Source organism: Lissotriton helveticus, chromosome 3_1 (genome assembly GCF_964261635.1).
Source record: "Lissotriton helveticus chromosome 3_1, aLisHel1.1, whole genome shotgun sequence".
Lineage (NCBI taxonomy): Eukaryota > Metazoa > Chordata > Amphibia > Caudata > Salamandridae > Lissotriton > Lissotriton helveticus.
In genome coordinates this window covers 2,098,298,155-2,098,319,739 of record NC_136061.1, presented here as the reverse complement: position 1 = coordinate 2,098,319,739, position 21,585 = coordinate 2,098,298,155, and the positions used below count along the sequence as shown (strand labels likewise).

Below are 21,585 nucleotides of genomic sequence, written 5' to 3'. Positions count from 1 at the left end.
ATCCACCTCTAATCAGCACTCCAAAATACCAGAGTTCCCCCCTGTCAAAATAGAAAAAAAAGGTCTAGGAAGGTAGATACTTGAGAACAAGGTAAGAAGGATACGGGAGATGCGAACCGGCATACAGCAGTGGACTTCCCGCAGTGAAAAGTCCAAGAAACCACTAAGACATTCAGCCAGCCAGCTTTACGGTTTTCACAAAAATGCTCCTGCCGAGTTAACAGGAGGTCTTGACAAAATATTGCCCTAATTAACATGACAGAAATCTTTCATGGCAAGTGGTCCTCCATCCTGTGGTTAATGGAATAGAAAAAAATGACAGTGCCCATGATAAAAAGAAATCGCTATGTGCAAAGCTAAACTTGTTGGTTTTAAAAAAATAAATATTTTTTATTGACAGTTGATCATGTAGCAGGTATTTCAATACATCTAATGGAACATTTGGTCAATAATGATACATTTCTAATCTCTTATGGAACGGTCTTCCGACCACAAGCAATCCTTTTGCTTATTCTCACCACGTATAATCACATGCCATTCTTAGAGAATACCCTCTTGTCAACATAACCATTTAACTCCCCTGCATACCCCCCTCCCACCCTCCCTCCTCTGTGTCTGAAGGCTACCTATAGTCTAGGTTTGATTCTTGCTTCTGGCTCCACTTCGATCCTGCTCCTAGTTCATCGAAGTGTGTGCAGAGCTAAACTTGTGTCCTATAACCTCCTCAACAGTTTTCCTCCCCTCAACATCAAGAATATCCGTGCTTTTTGTGGAATCGAAGCCGCTTCTGCTTTGAGACTACTGCTGTCCCCATACATTCTAATCTAATCTAGGGGATTTATAAATCATATGGTTACCCTTAGGCTTCCCAACACTTGCACCAATTAGCATAACCATAGAACCGGACCCCATATGAAAACCAGGGTGGGGGGGAGGTATCTAATTAATGAATATCTAGGTCTTAATTTTCTGAAGGTGGGTTATCAGTGTATCTAGCTCAATTTGATCAGCAGAGAATTCCATAATTTAGTAGTTAGGTACTCAAAAGAACTGCCTCCCCATCTTGTTCTGCGTATTTTTGGTACTATTGCAAGAAGTGCATTCGCGGATCCCCAGGACCTTCCAGGGCTGTAAGGTTTGATGATGGTGCCTAGTAATTGGGGTCCTTTGTTATAGTATAGCAATAAAGAGAACTTTAAACTGCACCTGATGCTTGAAGGGGAGGATTTTCTCATTAATAATCCTTGTTAACCCTTTTGGAAGAGGCTGAATAGTGTTTTGCCAACTCTAATTGTGTACATATTTTCAATTTTGTGACTTTGTTCATGTAGCAGGCCTGGTTTGGTTATGGTGATGACCCTATTTTCAAAGGCTATTGGTCTGATTGGTTCATTTGGAAAGACTATGTCCAATGCCATAGATTTGATCTGTTTATTATGAAAAGTTTTGACAAATACAGGAGGCCTCACTTTCTTAGTATAAAAAGTACATTTTAAAATCATTAGACCTTTAAAGGTGAATTGGTCTTACACTTTGTTAATGCCTTTTAATTGGGTATTTTGATAGAATCTCACAATTTACGTTATTATGAAAGGGTTTTGATGTTAGTTACCCCTTTTTAAAGAGCCCTAAGAGTGCATTATTTGTACTATTTCCTTGTCTGCCGATACGTCATCAAACAATTCATATATGTGTATACAGTTATACATTCCTGTACACACTTAGACCGGTATTGAGCCACCTCTCTTCTGCCACTTATCAGTTTGTCATCACATTCTGGTAATGCGCTTGACAGTATACTACAGGGGGCAGTTGGTCAGCGTCCTGCAGTCATTGACTTTATTGCTATGTGATGACAGTTTGCCTGATCACGTGCTCATCTGCCTGAAAACTAGTGGGCTTAAGGGCCAGGATGGGCCAGGATGGTGGGGTTGTCCTTCAGTTTTTGATTTAGTATATTCTAGGTCTCTTTTCATTTCCTTCCTTTTTGTAGCATCCTTGCAGGTCCCCAGACGTTGCTCTCAATCCACTTCTTCGGACCAAGGCAGGCATCGTGCAATTTATTATCTTCAATGTATCATTGTTTTATCCTTACAAGATGGTCTCTAGTTTTATGTCAGCCACCCTGGATCTGCATAACAAGTATACACTATGCTCACTACTATACTACGATGGCTGGCCAGAGTGATGTTTACTGAGTCGCCATCTTGGAATAATATCATGCATATTGTACCATTATTCTACTACTCCAGAGTGACCGGTACATTGATTCTAAACTTCCAGACATTTTGGAACTTTAATACAGTGGAAGATTATCTACAATACAATTTCAAGCGGGCCGAACTCTTCTATATTTAATTACATTTGTATTGCATATGCCTGCCATCTTTAGTTGTGTGCTTTCTTTTATCTACGTTTTTCTTTCAATTTGTCTTGTATATTCTTGGTGAGCTTATGTGGTTTTATTGTGGATGGGTAAGTGTTTGAATGCAAGAATGAGGAAGCGGTTGGACGAATGTATGCATAAGTGCCAGAATGAACAAAGAGTTGCGCATATGAGGATGACTTATTCAGTTCCTAAAATCACCTGTCACTGTAAAAACAGTTTCAATTATAAGCCATTCCCAATGCTTGTTCGTCCGTTGGTTGACATTTTCTTGTTTTCTCTTTCTCACTCCTCCCGCCCTCCCAGGAGCTCAGACTTTCTTTCATGTTCCATATCTGAGAATCACACGGCTACAGAGCTTCTTTCCATGCCCTCTCCCTGAGTTCTTCCTCTTTCAGGGCCTTCCTCTTTTTGTGACTCATATTTCCATCTTTCTTAAAGACAGAAGGAGCATGCGAGTAGTCAGAGGGGTTAGTGACGAACAGGGCAGACGATAAAAACCTGGATATATTTGTTTTCCTAAATATGAATACATTTTTTGAGCCTGTGAACAGTGTTGCCTACATGGCTGCCGAAGACGTTCAGTCTTTTCTGGCCCTCACTGTTATTATTCTCAGTGTGCTCAGCAGTGTGTGAGCCCACTGAAGGGGCTCTCACGAATATGTGATGTGACACCTCATGCATAAAAAGTTATAAGGAGATGCAGAGAAGGACGAGGGATACAACTTATGGTTGTAGAATTGACGTACTAGATCAAACGCTGCTCGCTGTTTAAGATGGCCAGGGTTTAAGCTGTTTACTAAAAAGCAAGCCAATGTGTAATGGCGCAGAAATACTAGAAGACAATTTCAGAGTCTGTACATAGCAATGGAAAGGTTCTGCCCCTTATGCAGTGGCACTGAATTTTGGGTACCCTCAATAGAGCCATGCTGGGGAAGCACAGATTCCGAGAAGGTGTGTAGAAAAAGAGCCAGTTGCGAATAAAAATCGGCCCACCACCAAAGACTTCACAATGACTTTGTAGGTTTAACCTGTGCTTGGCTTGGGAACTCTGTGCCGTCCAGCGTTTGCACATTTTCTGCACCAGAAAGTAGTATTACCAGTAACGTACACTAGTAACACTCTTTAAATTGCTCTTTTTAATTGGACAGTCCCTATTTGTCGCGTCAGCGCATGCAAAGCATGAGTAATACAAGATACTTGATTTTACTTATAGGTGATATGATTGCATGTTGAAGAGCCTCTTTCCATTTATATGATATGTTTGTGATATTAGAAGCCTGTCAGTATGCCTGCACAGTGCTTCCACCTGGAATTAAAACTGTTGTCCTGTGCTCCTAAGAAATATTTCCTTAAGTGTATGTTGGAAAAAGGCTTCAAGGGGATCAATTGCACCTAAAGAAGTCTTTGAGCAATATGGCATCTCCTCCTATTTGAAATACTCTCTGCTAACATAATGCAGTGACAAGCCTGCTATTCTCTTAATTGTTTGTGGAATTTACATTATGGAGAAGCAACTATAACTTACTTTTTATCCTAGTTGTCTCAGCACTTTGATATAAGTAGGTGTTTGAGATCTTCCTCCTTTTGGCTCCCAAAATGAAATAACTTTGATTTGTTACAACGCCACATTCTGGATGCTGCAGCAACCTGCTGCCTACCAGTACGGTACTTATGTTTACAGAGGCACCTTCTAATCACTAGTCCTGCATTTTTTCTTTCTTGCAGGAAAAAAGAGAATTAAATAAACGGTTTATCTTTTTAATGACTACTAATACTCTCTAATTTTAATAGCAGTTCAAAAACAGGCAGTGTAAGCAATTTGTCTTTCTATGGGGCCTTCTATGGGGTCTTCCTGTTTCTCGCTCTCCTCATAGGCCCTCAATAGTTCCAAAAGATTACTTTATCCCACCCCGCACCCACTTCACATGGGTTCAGTGTCACAATACCTCGCTTTCTGGCCAACTTCATATGTTGCTTTGTGATTAGGGCACACCTTTTAGCGCCGCTGTCAGCGGAAGTGCACTACCCCGGTGGGCTGCACTACGTGAGTCCTAGTGGTGATGTCCTCGTGCTGACGTGGTCTCTTTACGGCTCTTGTAGTTATCACATGTACTTCAACTAAGAGCGGATTCTGCTTCCTCCAGCCCCTGGATGCTTCTAAGCGCTAGCCCCCTGGCTTCAAAACTCTAGTTCCATTCAGCACATTTCAGTTCAGTTGTTAGTGCAGGAGCTTGTGACACTTCAGGGACCTCGAGCCTCACTCTTGGCCGTTGATGCAGGTCTCTTGCAATGTCGCAGCAGTCGTATTGGCTTCCGGCAGCATTTTTCACATGTCCTTCTAAGCAGTTCGTCAGCTTTGAGGTGGGACTGCACGCTGTCCAGAGTCATGCAGGGGACGTTTCTCCATCCCGGTGATCCAGAGTGACTGCTGTACCCCTTCACTGCTGATTAGAGCAGGAGCCGAGGCTGCGGTGTGACATGATCTTCACTCTCATTGTCTATTTGAGATCACTTGTTGAATGGCATCCTTCATGCTCGCATTACTCATCTACAGTTCTGTATACTAGGTATGGTTCTCATTGGGAGCCAGTGTTGTGAATCCTGGATTCCAGCACCAGGTATTTACTTCACAGCAGAGGAAAACCAAAGTTATTTTTCTGCAGCTTTTACATTCTCAAAGGAAGCCTTTGTGCCACTGGTGCTCCTGCACTGCGCCTACATCTTGAGAGTCCCTGACAAATTGACCATGTCAATTGATGCAGTGTGTATGTTTGCCTTCCTCTGTCTCCGGCTGTCAGCAGACCGGAGGGAGACCGGGGAATGCGAGTGGTACTGTCTCTGTCAACCACCCTCTCCCATGTCTTCAGAGACCTGCTGGTGACTGGGGAATCCCCTGCGTGCTGTGCAGCTCTTAGACAGACCCTGTCATAGTGACTGTGGGTAGGATTCCAAAGGCAATTTTGTGTTTTTGGTGGAGGGGAGTAACAGGACTCCAGGCCATGATGTTGGACGGCTCTCCCCTGACCGTTCTACCCCTGCAGTGTTGCTGAATTGAGTAGGGTAAGAGGAACTGGGGGAGTCCCGATTAATATTGTAGATGGGTAACTGAATAAGAGGAATGTTCTTCATTTTAGAGTTCCAAGTGACATCACATATACAACTCGAGCATCACTCTATTTGATGTAAAAATCTGTTATTCACAATCTATAATTCTGTGTATTCTCAGTTTACTATTCTTTGATAATCCATGGCAAGCACTTGATCTCTGCATAGTTTAACAAATGAATCCAGTGGTAAGTGTTTTATTGGGCACAGAAAGGTTACACAGAGGAGTTAAATGGAGTTTCCCCATATTGTGACTGCCTACCAAAATGGAATGAAATGCATTTTATATTTATAAAGGGAAGCATTCAACCCAAAAGACATCTTTGCTATGTAAAAAAACAAATAACTATTGGCAAGGTCAAGCAATAAAAAAGGCAGTGTAAACATGGTGTTATTATTTTTTTCCATAACAGAATCTAGAGTCCATCTCATATTTATTTGCTACAAGCAAAACTGTCTCTCATGCTTTTTTAATGGAATATCTACAAACCTAATTGATTGTGAAATGCTTTTACTATAGATGCCCTCCGCTAACATTTGATTTTCTTTTTTCCATGTATGCTAGGCTGCCCAAAACCTGATTGTCTTAGCTCGCGACGATACAGGCGCTGAGAGGATTTTTCAGAGTGATGGAGTGAAGCTGCTGCTGCGAATGCTGGACACAGGGAAGACTGACATGATGTTGGCAGCCCTGAGGACGCTCGTTGGACTGTCCTCTGCGCATCAGTCAAGGGTACATGTCACTTAGTTGCTAAAAAATCTTTGGTCTGTATTTCACAAAAACCATTGGGCAGTGTGATTCTAGGTTCAAGCTGGAATATTAAAAACCTTGTTTAGTTCTGCATGAAGTGTAGAATGTTGAAGTGCAGAAATCGTGACAGTTTTGGCTCCATCAGAAAATGTCTTGGAGAGCTTTGTGACAATATGTTGGCTAACTGAAGGATGGCTGAGAAATATTTTTTAAACTGCATGTTTAACATAATGTGGCTAGTAAAAAACAAATAACGAGCCTTTGAAGTAAACTCTGCTGCACAGTTGAGACACTTTGTGCTTTATTACCATCCTATTTCCCATTTTCAACATTTCCTTATTTACCCGTGGAGATGGCCATTTAATTTTTTTTAAATACATATAAATGCATGACATTTTTTCTTGTACTTATTTTATTAAATACGCATCTTCCCCATACCCTCTTTAGGGAAGGGCAAAACTGTAGCCATGATCCAAATCACCTTCTTTTATTTCCTGATTAGTGAGATAAGTACAATTCTCACCTGGGTCATCTTTAAGTTTCATGTAAGTGATGTTGCAAATTCAGCTGTAGTGATTCATTTCTGATCCCCTGGGATGGAAGGGCATACTTAGATTTACTTCATGATGAACTGCTTACTGTATAGAAAGAGATTGGCCCGCAGCACTCTGCTTCAGCTGAGTCCGTTCCACCTGCCCCTACACCTATGAGCATTTGACATCTCCTGCTAAATGCAGTGCTAAACCATTATTTTTCTTCTCAAGCAGTTACTGAAAGGGCTAACCTAGCACCAGCCTTTCACAAATATGGTGAGTAATACATTGGTTGAGGTCCGTGAGATGGGGACATCTGGAAAATGCGTTCACCAGTAGTCTAAGGAGTAAATATGGCCCATTAATTTAACAATCTAAAACTCCATAATGTGCAAGTACTTTTTGCCTAGGTCCTACATCTGAAAGATGATTTCAGTCTGTCAAAAATCCTCTTCCAAAAGTAGAAAGGCCAAGAGAGTTTGCCGTTCCCAAGTTCCTGCATCCTCTGAATATATTACATGTATTACTTTGTCACATCGCTCCCAGTGCTTAGTTTGTCTAACAGTAAGTGGCGGGTCAAAATTTTACTTAGTGTTTCTCTCCCGGCACTACGAGTATCCGTTGTGTTGAATACCAAGGCTTCGTAGTCTTGGTTACACCTCATACCTCTTTTATCCATTGCCACACTCTCCCTGCCCCTTCATCTGACTCTTGCAGGTTGTATTAGATTCCTGCATTCTCCTTTAGTCACTGTCTTTCCATAATCCTCTATTTCCCTCTTTTGTCTTTCTCTTTCTTACTCTTGGTGAGAAAAAATAAGTGCCGGTCCCTAAAAAGGAGTGCCGGTGGGGTCCACTGCCCAAATTGGGCACTGAGCGGACCTGTATTTATATGTTGCTCATGTAGCACAAACCCTCCATCTGGAGTTCAGTGTGTTGCTAACAGAACTGCATCAAAGGGAAGACTATGGTTCCATTTTTGAAATTGTGTGAAATAAAAATGACTTTAAATATTTTTTGGATGCACTAAATGCCTTGGTTCTGTGGTCTGTCGCAGCACTTTCTGATACTGTCCAGTTTTTTTGCTTTGTTCTTGAAAAGGTAAAGCAGCCAAAAAGGCCATGCTTCTGAAGCTAACCTTAATATAGTATAGATTTATTGGAGTAGGATGGAGGAGCTCATGAAACAAGCTGCAGAAGACATTAAGTGGTCTGTTCCCTTTTGCCGCAGCCTCTTCTATAAAATAATGTTATGTTCCAGTGAAGTTGAAATCTCTTGCTTGGGGACAGTGCAGCACTGATAAGCATACTGGTGGTTTCAAACTGCCAGTCTATCTTTCAGTGCAGAAGGACTTTGAGGAGAGGGCAGAGTTGCCACGCACGTGGGTACAGTCTGTAACTGCACCTGCCGGTGAGGGATGCCAGAGAGGTCCCTGGGTCCCCCAAGCTCTCTTGACAAAGTGTGGAATTACTGTGAAATTATTCATTGGTGGCAAACAATTGTTGCTCCTCCCAGCTGCCACCTTGGCTTTGTCCCAGTGTATGTAATAAGATGCAGACCAAAGGCATTCAATCTGTTGCGTAGAGGACATGGCCCTATCCAAATGAGAAATTGCCCTGTGGATATTATACTAGTGCCAAATGTGCACTGTGTGATACATATTCCAGAGAGGGCAGCACAAGTGTCTGCTACTACTGCTGTAAAACTAAGGTGTCCTGCAGCGTAAAAATAGACCCAAACATTCATTATGCCCTCGGGGTACTTTTTTATAACCGTGCCCCTAGTGAATATGTGTAAAAGTGCCAGGATCCCAAGACTAAACTCTAATTGGAGTAAAAGGAGAGACTACATTTTGGTTGGAGGAAACTGTGAGCTACTTACAGGCTTTTGCTTCCCTATTTTATTCATCTCCTTTCATTTGATCTTTTCTTCCCACTGTGAAGTTCAAAATGTTATTGGTAATGTTACACTACACAGCAAATGCTACTGCTATTTTTCATAGTTTGAGTATAATATGAATGCATGACTGTGCAGGCACGTCTAATTGTGTCGTATAATTCAATTGTTGCTGTGCTGTTCTTGAGGCAGACAACAGTCAGAACATTTTTCTTCAATCCTAAAGTTTCAATGCTTTATCTGTGTGTTCTAGACAATGGCAATCCTTAGTATGGTGGGGATGGACCGGCTTAGTACTGTGATGGGCGTGAAAGATGAACAGGTCTCCCTTGCTGCATGCAATCTGCTGCAAGTCATGTTTGATGCTCTGAAGGAAAATAATCAGAAGGAGTTTCGTGGAATGGAGGAAGCCATTGTCCTTGGTAAGTGCCGTCTTCGAGCCATTGCATGCCAAAGTGTATGTGGACTCTCAGTATGTGTGATGAACAGTCCTTGTATATGGAGGAAGCGTTGTTATTTCAGTGATTCTTGTAAACCTTTTTGAATTAGGGCATCTGGAGTTAATTGTTTGGTCTTCGTATTTCTACCTCAGGTTGAGTACAAGTTTTTTGTTCTATCCAGTGCACTCTATTTATTTCAACTGTTAAGTAGCCCTCCCTTGTGAGACTTTAATATTGGTTCTTGTTCATTGAGGATTAGTAGCTGCTCTAATTAGAGTTTAATACCTGTTAGAGGCATGTGTGCTGTAGATACACATGCTTTGCTTCCTCTTGCCATATTGTGTTGGGACCGGATGTATGCAAGTTGTTTTTCTTCAAAGAAGTCTATCCTAGTCACGAGGTAAAGTGACTCCTCCTTTCGGTAATAGTGCGCAAGGCCATTGACTCCATTGTTAGATTGTTTTCTTTTCGCCATCGGGTTAGGACGTGTATTGTTGCGCTCCGGTTCGAAACCATCCTTCGGGTTCCCCTCTGTGCACAATCCACTGTACCCTCGACGGTATTGTTATCATACGCGTTTCCTTCGCTCCGTGTATCGATTCGATCGGGAAAGTTTCTATCTTCGGTCAAAAACATCACGGGCGGCCTTCGGGCCTAGCCGCATCGGTCCAACATTCGGCTGACGGAACAGACTCTGTTTTAATGCTGTGCTCGGTGCCACTTGAAGTACCCTTGCACCGATCTACACCAAGCCTGCAACTTGTGCATTTCACCGGAGCACAAGGAAGAACATTGTGAGGCTTGCTGATCTTTTTGATCGAAACAGATCCTTCGGGATCGTCGGGCTCGCTGACGAGAAATGTAGCACCAAAGCACTCAACATACTCAGGATATCTTTGGAGGAATAACCGAACAGGAGGAAGCGACAGCTGTGGAAGAAGAGGGGGGCCTTTTCGGTCTCCGAATCGGATTCCGAATTAGAGATTGAATTGGAGTCCGATGTCATTCCAGTGGGACAGAGTGCAGTGAGTACTAAAGCTCCCTTACCACATAAACTGTCTTCCACTAAACATAAGGCTTCAGCACCACCTATGACTCGGGCCTTGGTTGGCACCGAGATGATGGTTCCGACACCCCTCCCTCGGGGATTGCACTAAAACAAACAGTCAGACCTTTCCCGATCAGGATCGAATTGAGACAAATGGTCGGATCCGAAACATTCCACTGCAAAAAAAAATATGGTTCAGAGCCGAAATCTTCCATTTCAAAACACAAGTCTCCTTCAGAATCGAAACCTTCAACTTTGAAGGATTAAAAAGACTAGTTTGGCACTGAAAACTTCGGAGCCAAAATCCTATATCTCACAGATCCCCCAGATCGGATCTTAGAAGCAGGGCCAGCTTTAGAGATGGTGGCGCCCTGTGCGACAACCACAGTTGGTGCCCCCTCTACCCACACATCAAGCTATGCATTTATTTCTTTGGTGCTGTCTGTGCTTTCAAAGCTGTGTACCTGCATAATTTCCATAGAATCACAATTTCACTTGGCCCATATGTGACCATTATTGTCTCCACAGTAGTCAGCCGTGAAATTTTCTTTTTTTTAAAAATTACTGTGCACTAGGCACGTGCTCAAGATGATCTCCCTAACAGGGAGGGCAGTGGACATGGGATGGATGATGGAGTGCGAGATGAGGAGGGAACACTCAGGAAAAAGGGTACCCACTGGCCCATATATAACAAATTCTGTCTTCTATATCTCTCTCTACTTGCAAAGAGGCCAAGGAATAAATCATCGTGTAATTTGGAAACTTTTCTGACCCAGTGACAAGTACTGACAACGACATACACTGGTTTCAGTCTCATCTTCACAGCTCTAAATCCTGTACCATCTTCACCATTCATTCACACTTTAAAGTCGCACTTTACAAGACTCATATTACATAAAAAAAACAAAAGTGCAGAAACTCATCAGAGAAAAGGAAATACTAGTACAGGTTAGGGGAGCATACCATGCAAATTATCTAAAATGAGTGAAATGTAAAAGAGAACTACGTGGCTGTCTTGAATGACTTTAAGGTATCTTAGTCTTTACCGAGAACCAGATTAGAGTTTTTTATTTGCAAAGTTAAAGGCTTTAATATAAAATAGCATAGGATCACCTTTCAATGGCAGGGCGTATTTACTGTCGGTGCTTACCACTAGTAGGGCCCTTCCCTGCCCACAGCAAATTGCATCCTGATACATCACAGAACAACGAACATGCGTCTAAAATAAACCAGGCCTTTTGGCTTTGCCAGTGTTTATTAACAGTATCAAATAAATAACCTCATGTGAACAAATAGAATTGAAAATGCATCAATTCCCAAAATATGAGACTGTGAATTAAACATTTCCAAGTTCTGTGATAGGAGTAATGATAGTAGTAGCTTTGGAGTGAATCATTACTACAGTTCTTCCTTCTGTACCATTGTCCTCTGCATTCTCTCATTCTGCTATATGCTTAGACCTTCGTATTCCCCGCATCTTTCTGAAATCCTCTCTCAAATCTCCTTCATCATGCTTTCCACTCAGACCTTTTGCATTTACTTCCTAGCAACCATACCCTCACACATGCGTGTACACACAGACAAAAAACAGGCAAAAAACACTGTCTTCCTCCTCTAGAAACACAGAATTTTCCTTTTTGCTCAGTCCTGTTTACCAACTGTGTACCTCCATCACCCACTTTCACATAAAATTGTCATTACTAACAGCACACAAATAAGCATAGCTCTGAAGAAATGCCAATGATTGGAAGAGCATGAAGTCTGCACACCTTTATGATCTACTGACACACACTGTGAGGAACATGTACCTCCGTCAAATCACGCAGACACCTAGAAGTGACTCAGTTCAGCTTATGCTCGATATAAGATTAATTTGCTACATGGAAAAACCCCCACAAAAGCACACATGTATAAAATGCAAACATTGTAGTAGATGAACAATAACATCTTAAATAGGGACAGCACCACTGCCATGGATTACCTTAAGAGTTAGTATAATAGTGAGAAAAAAAAAAACAGAGTTCTAGAGAGCGAAGTTGAACAGATTGCAGAGAATAGACTCTTTTCAAAGTTATTTTCCTAACAGCTGTGGCTCTCCTGATCCTTTCTCTCGAGATAAATAAAGCTGCTGTGGTAATCGTGGAGCCACAAGGGCCTCCTGCTTCCATGATAGACCTAGGACATCTCTGTCCCTCTTCCGCACAGAATTTGCCTGCGCTGCTGCGCACCAAAAGAAGGACAAGGAAGCTGCTTGTCTTTTTAAATAACAAACTGCTGCTGCTGTCATAATCTTTCTTCTGGTGTGAGGAGCGGCATGACCATTCCCACACAGCCTCTAAGCTCAAGTACAGAAGGATGCGTGAGGAGGCAGGCACCATGCACACTCCAAACCATGTGCACTTTAAGTGCACCACCCGAGCTTGGCATCCGGTGCCGCACCGCTCCAAAGCCGGCCCTCCTTAGAAGTCATGAAGGACAGATTGGACGTGAAACAGAAAAAGCTATACATCAACCCAAATACTGGCTACATTTTGGCTTAAAAGGAAAGTTAGTCCAGAGGACACTGGATATAACATTCCTCTTAGGAAGAAGAGGGATATTGCTGCAAGTCATATCCACCCTCCACCATATTCACCATTACTACAACTGCCAGCCTCAGATCGACTACGCATAACACCACAGGGGGTCTCCTCATACACAGCCTGATTTAGGAGATAATGATAATGACAGTGTTCATTTACCAACAGATCCATGGGATGATTATAATATTGATACACCCATAAATAATGATCCAGATTTATACCCTGCAAAACCATCACCTCCAGATGATAACATATCTTATCAATAGCTAATTTCAAGAGTAGCAGCTTTACATGGGATTACACTACACAAAGAGGCTTTAGATTACCACTTTTTATTTAAGACACTAGGGTCTTCACATAGGACTAGTCAGAGTCTCCCTATGTTAAAAGGCATGATAAAGCATGGAGGTGATATTTTTAAAGACCTTGTTCGTGCCCATATCTTAACACCTAAGGTTGACAAGAAATACAAATAGTCACCATATCATCCTGTTTTTATTAAAGGACAGCTACCCTTAGACTCACTTGTAGTTTCTAATGGTCATAAAAGAGCAAACTCACAGACATCTGGAGATGCACATTCCCCCAGATAAAGAGTCTAAATTAATTGATGCATCTGGTAAAAGAGTGGCTGCTCGTGCCGCTAACCACTGGCGTATTGCCAACACATCTCAGATGACAACAGATTCATGTCTTTCCATACTTAGACGACTGGCTCATCAAAGCCAGCACCCACCAAAAGTATTTACGACACACTCATACTAAATTAGAGCGTGAGGTACAAGGAAGGAGTGTGAGGAGAAGAGCAGTATGAGGCACTAGGATAGAGAGTGAGGAGAGCAGCGTGAGGCACAAGGACATAGTGAGGAGAAGAGCAGCATGAGGCAGAAGGACAGAGTGAGGATAATTGCCGCATAAGGAAGGAGAGTGAACAGAAGAGCAGGGTGAAGCACAGAGGAGGTGTGTGAGAAGAGCAGCATGAGGCACAAGGACGGAGAGTGAGAAAAGAAAGCAGCATGGGGCAGAAGGATGGAGAGTGAGGAGGAGAAGAGCAGCATGAGGCACAAGGACGAAGAGTGAGGAGAAGAGGAGAGTGAGGTATAAGGATGGAGAGTGAGGTGAAGAGAAGTGTCAGACACAAGGACGGAGAGTGAGTAGAAGAGCAATGTGAGGCACAAGGAAGGAGAATGAGGAGGAGAAGAGCAGCGCGAGTCACAAAGAAGGAAAGTGAGAAGAGCAGCATGAGACAAAAGGAAAGGAATGAGAAGAGCAGCGTGAGGCACAAGGACGGAGAGTGAAGAGAAGAAAAGAGTGAGTCACAAGGACGGAGAGTGAGGAGAACAGTAGTGAGGGACCCAATGACGTAGAGTGAGGAGAAGAGCAGCAATGCATGTATAAAACCAGGCGCTGGGCTCTGCGCTGAGCCAACAAAGCCAGTCATGATAGGTCTTATATGTTATACAGGAGAGATTTTCTGGCATGACGTGTCAACCAGGCGCTGTAACGGTCTTGAGAAACATTCCCTGTATTGTACACCTTTAGCCATGGACTAGAGACTGGTCATGCTTTTGTGTACTATTCAAAGAAAAACCTATGGTCAAAGGAGTTAAACCAGCAGAGGTTAATCGGGCACTAAAATGCGCTTCCATATCCTATGCTGCCTTGCACTTTCACAATAAACAACTGTTACTTCATGGCTCAAGAGATGGTGTAATTTGTAACAATGTTATTCGCAATGGCGGGAATAAAACGTTTGTGTTCCCAAGAGGAACCCATTTAGGTATTTTGATACATCATGGACCTAGCTCCAAGGAGGAGTCGCAGAGAGCTACTTAGTGACCATATAGTGCAACAGAAGCGCCAAATATGAGCTGTGTACACAGAATAGCATGTTGTGTGTGTCGTGAGCTCAGCCGGCATAGTCCAGCATGCAATAGGGATTAACATGTAATTGTGACAGACGGCACACATCTGTTTTTGAAAGTACATATATTTCACAACTTCATTTGTGGTCATTTTTCAACCTCGAGGTCCAAATACAGCAGATTAGTACCTAGACCAGAGGTATTACATATTTTATATGTTACCCAACTAATCAACGAAAAGCACTCGTTATGGTGAAAGCAAGCTGGGAGTCTGTCATGGGTAGCGTAACATATAGTCGTACATACATGAAAGCTGGCACTTTGCATTCGGAGGGGACCATGAGAATGCGTTAAAAGTGTCACGTTTTTGCAGACACCAGTGCTGTTTTCAACATAACTTATGCCAGGGCATCACGTTATGCCGTCCGGTCAATATTTATGTTCCAAGAAACGTCCTTGTGATACATATTTCATGTAGTGCCAGCATGCTACCCGAAGACCTTTGCAGCGCTCAAGGCAACACAGTGCTGTAAAACCCGTATGTAAATAGCGGCAGTAAACTCACTCTGTGCTGAAAAGTAAACTGTCACCTTCAGTACTGCGCTACCATGATGCAAAGCAACAATACCACTGGTAACAATGTCACATATAAAGCCTCCGAATCGAAGATACGTCTTGAGGGACATGGAGAACTGTAGTTAACCCAATGATTTTATCAACCCCGGAAGGATGATTTTACTCAACCTAGGCAGGTTGAAAGCCCGAGGCAGTTCTACAGCCAAAACATCTCAGCAGTAGGTAATCGTCCCTCTGAGGTATGTTAAGAATTAAAACCTCAAGTGCATTCTTGCTGTAGGACTCCACGAGCACTTACGGGCATTTTATGCCACTGCTAAATCCATTCATAAAAGGGGGTGGTGATGGACAGAGTATCTGAATTAAGCAGAACACTCCTACCCAGTCAAAAGATCAGGGCTTGATCCATCACCGTTTTTTAGCTCACTGCACCATCCCAGTTCAGAACCTGGCTACATGCAAATTAGTCTGGCCCTGGCCCAGTGCATCATGGGAACAGGGCAGACCAAACTACCAAGCCAATTCTTTTCTGGAAAGGAAACAAGCTTCCGGGGACCGGTTTCTGGCATTTCAGCCGTCTTCGGCCCGGCTTGCTTGAATCCTGATGATGCAGTGAGCAAGGGACTCACATCTGAGTATACCCTTCCACACTTATGGTGGCCAAAACGATTCATAAAAGGGGGTGGTGATGGACAGAGTATCTGAATTGTATCGCTTTGTTCGCCCTAAGTGTGGCAGGGTATGCTCAGACGTGAGTACCTTGTTCACTTGGCCACTGGATTCAAGATAGCCTGGCTGATGAGGATTATGAATCCGAAACCGGTCCCAGGATGCTTGTTTCCGGTCCAAGGAAGACATGGCTTGGCAGTTCGGGCTGGACTGTTCCCAGGAGGCACAGGGTCAGACTGATTTGCATATAGCCATGTCTGAACTGGTGTGGCTGAGTGAACTAAAGAATGGTGATGGATTAAACCCAGATCAGTTGACTGGGGGTGAGTGTTTGGTTTGTTCAAACGCTCCGTCCATCATCCCCTTTTGTACTGCTAAATCCAAACCAAAGATTAAGAGACAGGAAATTATAATCGCTCGCTACCCTTTAATCCTTGGCTGCCCGGGGGCTTCCGGCTGCATGGGTCACCCTTCGATGTTCGACGCCGCACGGTTAATCCTCACATTCTGGCAATTAGTGTGTGGAGCGATCCCTGCAGACACTGCACAGCCATAACTGGGACTCCATACTCTGTGCACGAGCCTGCTGTCAACAAAGTGCAACAATGGCAGGCCGAACTCCGCGGGCGCTGCGTTCAGTGGTCAACAAAAAAATATAAAGAAACAGAGTGCGGTGTCTTTGAAGTGGACACCGCGCTCAAATTAACATATAAAACGAGTGTGAGGACATGAATAAAAGACACATACATGAATAAAAGACACGTGGATGCCGCACTCAAATTAACATATGAAACGAGTGTGAGGACATCAATAAAAGACACGTACATGAATAAAAGACACGTGGATGCCGCGCTCAAATTAACATATAAAACGAGTGTGAGGACATCAATAAAAGACACGTACTGCCACGGACCAAGCTGTCGCCATTGCGCAAATGAAGAAATAAGACTTCGTAAACATGACCTGTTACTACACGCCTCGTAAAGATAAGAAATACCCTCACGACAGCTGTTAAGCAAACAATGCAGTCCGGATGGGGCTTCCCAAAAGGAGACAAGGCGGAAACAAAGAAGCCTCATTTTCAATCGGAGGCCACCGTTTAGCATAAACGATGACACCAGCCAATGAAAATGATGGGCAGGGTTTCAATCCCCTTCTGAAATCTCCTCTACCACAATATGTCTCGCAGAGCGAGCAGCGTATGCGCGCTGCAACGCTGGGCAAGACCTATTAAATATGAGGGGGCAAACTCTCTGCAACTGCCTCACCTCTCTGACCATTTGGCGTTGGGCAATCCATCAGAGAATTCATCTTCTGGCAGAGCACCTCCCACGAGTTAACAATCAAAGTGCTGACCTCCTCAGCAGGATGCGGCAACAAATACACAAGTGTGAACTTCCTCCCCAAGTTCTCCTTCCATACTTTCAACAATGGAGATTTCCACAAATAGATCTGTTTGCCACAGTGGACACCTCTAAATACCCAAACTTCTCTTCCCGGTTCCAACACCTTCTATCCAAAGGCAATGCCCTATGGATAAATTGGTCAGGGATTTTTGCCTACGCTTTTGCGCCTCTCCTTCCATTTCTGGCTCAGAGGGTCAGGCAAACATCTCACACTGACTTTAGTGGCTCCCACATGGGCCAGTCAACCGTGGTTCACCACACTATTAGTGTTTCCACATTAAAAGCTGCATCTCAATTCCACACTCCTCACTCAGAACCATTGATAAATCAGACACCCAAACCCCAAGTAGCTCATTCTAGCAATTTGGCTCCTGAAGTCAGTTTGGATACTTAAATTTGCCACCATATTGTATGACCATTCTTAAGGAAGCAAAAAAGCCTACCACGGGGCATGTTATGAGGCAAAATAGAAATTATTTGTTGTATATTGTAACAACAACAATATTGATCTGCTAGATGCCTCTATACAAAATATTATTTGTTACCTTTTGCATCTACAGCGTATGGTCTAGCTTACATTTTCTTTCGATTGCACCTTGCGGCAGAAGCCGCATATTTGCAAAACAGACAACATTTATCTTTGTTTAAGGTTCCAGTAATTAAAGCCTTTTTAGAGGGCCTTAAAAGAGTAATACCACTCGGGGTACCTCCTGCAACAGTTTGGAATCTGAACATAGCGCTTACAAGACTCATGGGTACACCTTTTGAGCCATTACACAATTGTCTGTTACAGTTTCTTCAATGGAAGGTTGCCTTACTCATTGCTATCTATTCATTAAGGAGAGTTGGTGAACTACAAGCATTACCCTTAGATGAACCCTTCTTTCCGCTTCATAAAGATAGAGTAGTTCTTTGTACCAACCCAAAATTCCTTCAAAAAGTGGTTTCTGCTTTTCATATTAACCAATCAGTTGAGTTACCTGTGTTTCTTCCCTCAACCTGGTTCCGTAGCAGAAAGAGCTCTTCACACACTTGATGTCAGAAGAGCATTGTTGTACTATGTTGAAATGACATACTGTTTGTTGCATTTGCTAAACCTCACAATGGCAATCCTGTCTCTAAATCTAGTATTTCAAGATGGATTGTTAAATGCATTCAAACTTGCTATGCTAAAGCTAAAAGAACTTGATCTATGCCTCCTAGAGCACATTCCACTCGTAAAATAGGAGCCTCTATGGCCTCTTTAGGCAGCATCCCTGCAGCTGACATTTGTAGGGCAGCAACATGGTCCACAACACACACAGTTACCAAGCACTATTGTGGGGATGTGTAGCATGTCAACAAGCCAATGTAGGCCAGGCAGTGCGAAAGACACTTTTTCAAACAACTGCAACACCTACTGGTTAACCACCGCTTTGGGAGAATACTGCTATATAGTCTATGCAAACCAATTGTATCTACAGGACACATGCCTCTATCGGATTATGTTACTTACCCAGTAAGCATCTGTTCTTGGCATGTGGAGCTGTAGATTCACATGCACCCTCCTACCTCCCAGGCACCAGTAGTTGTTGCAGGTCTCATTGTTTACATTACATACACATGTACATCTCTGTTCTACACTTACTTACTCTATTCTCACCCTCTTGCGGGAAAACAATCTAATAATGGAGTTGATGCCCAGCGCACTATTACTGAAAGGAGGAGCCTCTTTATCTCGTGACTAGGAAAGACTTCTTTGAAGAAAAATAACTTGTAAACATCCAGACCCAACACTAGATGGCAAGAGTATGCAAAGCATGTGAATCTACAGCTCTACATGCCAAGAACAGATGCTTACTGGGTAAGTAACCTAATCCTTCCTAACCTGTTTTGGTGCATGTATGGTCTTCTAGGGTTCAGTTCTCAGTGCATTGCTCTCTGATTAATGTGAAATGTTTTTTAACACTTCAGTTGAGCTTACGTGGCTTATACCCTGCTATAGAAATGAGGTCAGTTTGACTGTCCGTTCTCCCTTTAGGATTTTTCCCTGTTTAACCCTATTGGCTAACGTTTCTTTTAGTGTGTTGATCATGGTATGCAGATTGCTGACTGGTCATTCCTTGTAACAAACATTGCCTGTTTTCCTTGGAATTTCAGGAACCAGGTACTACCATAAGTTCACTGAATGCTTCGAACTCCTCTTTATACTTCATTTCACATGTGATACTGAAGGGAAATACACTTAAAGGGTAACATGTGGTAGAACCTTCTAGAAGAGGTAGCTAGAAAGGTCAACTATGAATATGATGTCCATGCAGTGCGATCCTATTTTGTAAAAAAGTGTAATGCTTTGTTCATGAGTACAGGTTAGTTTAGTAAAAATGTTTAAGGCCCAGAGTAAATTATATTGAACATGATTGCATGGGGAACGTGGGTGTATTGGCAGTATCTGTAGGGATCTATTGCAGGAGTGCTTCACAGGTAGGTAGTTAAGTATATAGGGACAGAGTAAGAAAGGTCTGTGCAGATATTACCAAGCTTTACTGTTGATTCAGTCCTGCATATTGATGTAAATGGGAGGACTCAGATACATGCTGGCAATGTACCCCTGGTGACAATCCTTGAAAACTGCTGTGGAGAGGGATCTTGGTCACATGGTCATTTACTCTTCACCAGTCCTGGGCTGCGCATAAACAACTGTTTGAAGTAACACAAATAGGATTGTTGTGCAGTCTCAGGTGTATGATGGGATCTTCACAGTGGTGCAGGTTGGCCCTAGTCGAGCCACACAGTGGCGCAACCGAAGCTGTGATATTTTATTTCTACAGAGTGAAATGTAGATTACACGGGTAAGTACAGCACCTCGAACAAGCAATATGTCACAGAATCAATCAAGTCAATAAGTTAATATTTATAGAGCGCAGCTAACCACCCCTGAGGGTATTCCAGCGCTAATGTCTCATGGGTGTCTTGTCAAAGAGCAGTTTATTGAGTCCCTTCCTGAAGTCTGCCAGAAGAACTAGTTACTTACCTTCGGCAGCAATCCTTCTGGTGGATAATCTATGTAACTGCAGAATCGTCACCTTTAGATTACTCCCCAGGCGTCAGACTGGATCCAGACACTTAAAGTGCCGGTAGGTGGCAAGCTGCTTCACGCCAATGGCATTCTTCTCCAGAAGTGACAGGTGGAGCCTCGCATAATGCCATCTGTGCATGCTGATGTCCCATGCTTTCTTAGACTATATGCGGCCTCAGGTGCAGAGTATATCGGCATATTGACATTCCCAGTGCACAGATCTCTAAATTGGGACCTTTTTAAATGGCAAAAATAGTCTAGTTCTCAAAACCGGTAGGTTGGCGGGTTGGAAAGGAATCTGTGTATATATAGAGTATCCACCAGAAAGATTGTTACTGAATGTAAGTGACTTGCTGTTTTGATGGAAACTTCTAGCTGCAGATTCCTCACCATAGAATAGAAACCAAACCTGTATCTCTCGTGGTGGTGGGTCTGGGAACTGGCTCATACCTGCAGGACCTAGCGAGCAAAATGCCCCTCTCAATGGACATGGCTTTCGAGGCAGTAGTGATTTGTGAAAGCATTAACTGAGGCCTCTCTAGCCAACTGACAAATATCAAGGTCAGGTACTCCAGATGCTAGCCAAGTATTAGCAGCCTTGGCTCTTGTAGAATGATCTCGTAAGCCTTTTGAAGGCTGCTTCTTTGCGATTGCGTAACAGATCTTTATGCAGGGAACAGTCAATCTTGAGATTAGTCCGGTTTTACACTACCTTGCTTTTCTTTGCTCTGGAGAACTCCACAAAGATCTGATTATCCACCCAGTATTCCTTGGTACAATCAATATAAAAGCTTATTGCCCTCTTAGGGTCCAGATGATGAAGCCTCTCTTCCTCTTTAGATCAATGAGTTTGGACAAAGGATACCGGAAACCTGATAGCCTGCCCAACATGAAATGGAGTTATCACTTTAAGCAGAAAAGAAGTTTGGGTCAACATCAATTATCTGGAATATATGTTGTATAAAGTGGATTGACAGAAAGTGCCTGCAGCTCACTCACATACCTAGCACAATGTTATGGCGAGAGAAAGACTGTTTAAACATCAGATGTCTTAATGGACAACTGTGCAGTGGCTCAAAAAGGGTGCACATCGAAAAGTGAGAACTATTTTCAAGTCCCCTGTGGTTCTACAATAGTTTTGGTGGAAATAAAGGTTGCAAACGTTTCAAAAACCTCATCACAACTTGTGATTTAAATAAAGAAGGCCAATCCGGCAACTGCAAAAAAGTCGGACAAGCTGGCAAATACCCCTTGATAGTGCCCAAAGC

The 21,585-nt window shown here is 43.0% G+C and overlaps 1 protein-coding gene across 1 annotated transcript in view; it reads left to right on the top strand.

The window, feature by feature from the left end:
- UNC45A (unc-45 myosin chaperone A) overlaps nt 1-21,585 on the top strand; it is a 367,777-nt gene that overhangs the window by 52,928 nt on the left and 293,264 nt on the right. The window contains exons 6-7 of the mRNA XM_078683264.1: nt 6,060-6,227; nt 8,927-9,095. Coding sequence (XP_078539390.1) covers nt 6,060-6,227; nt 8,927-9,095 — 337 coding nt within the window. The remainder of the gene's footprint in view (nt 1-6,059; nt 6,228-8,926; nt 9,096-21,585) is intronic.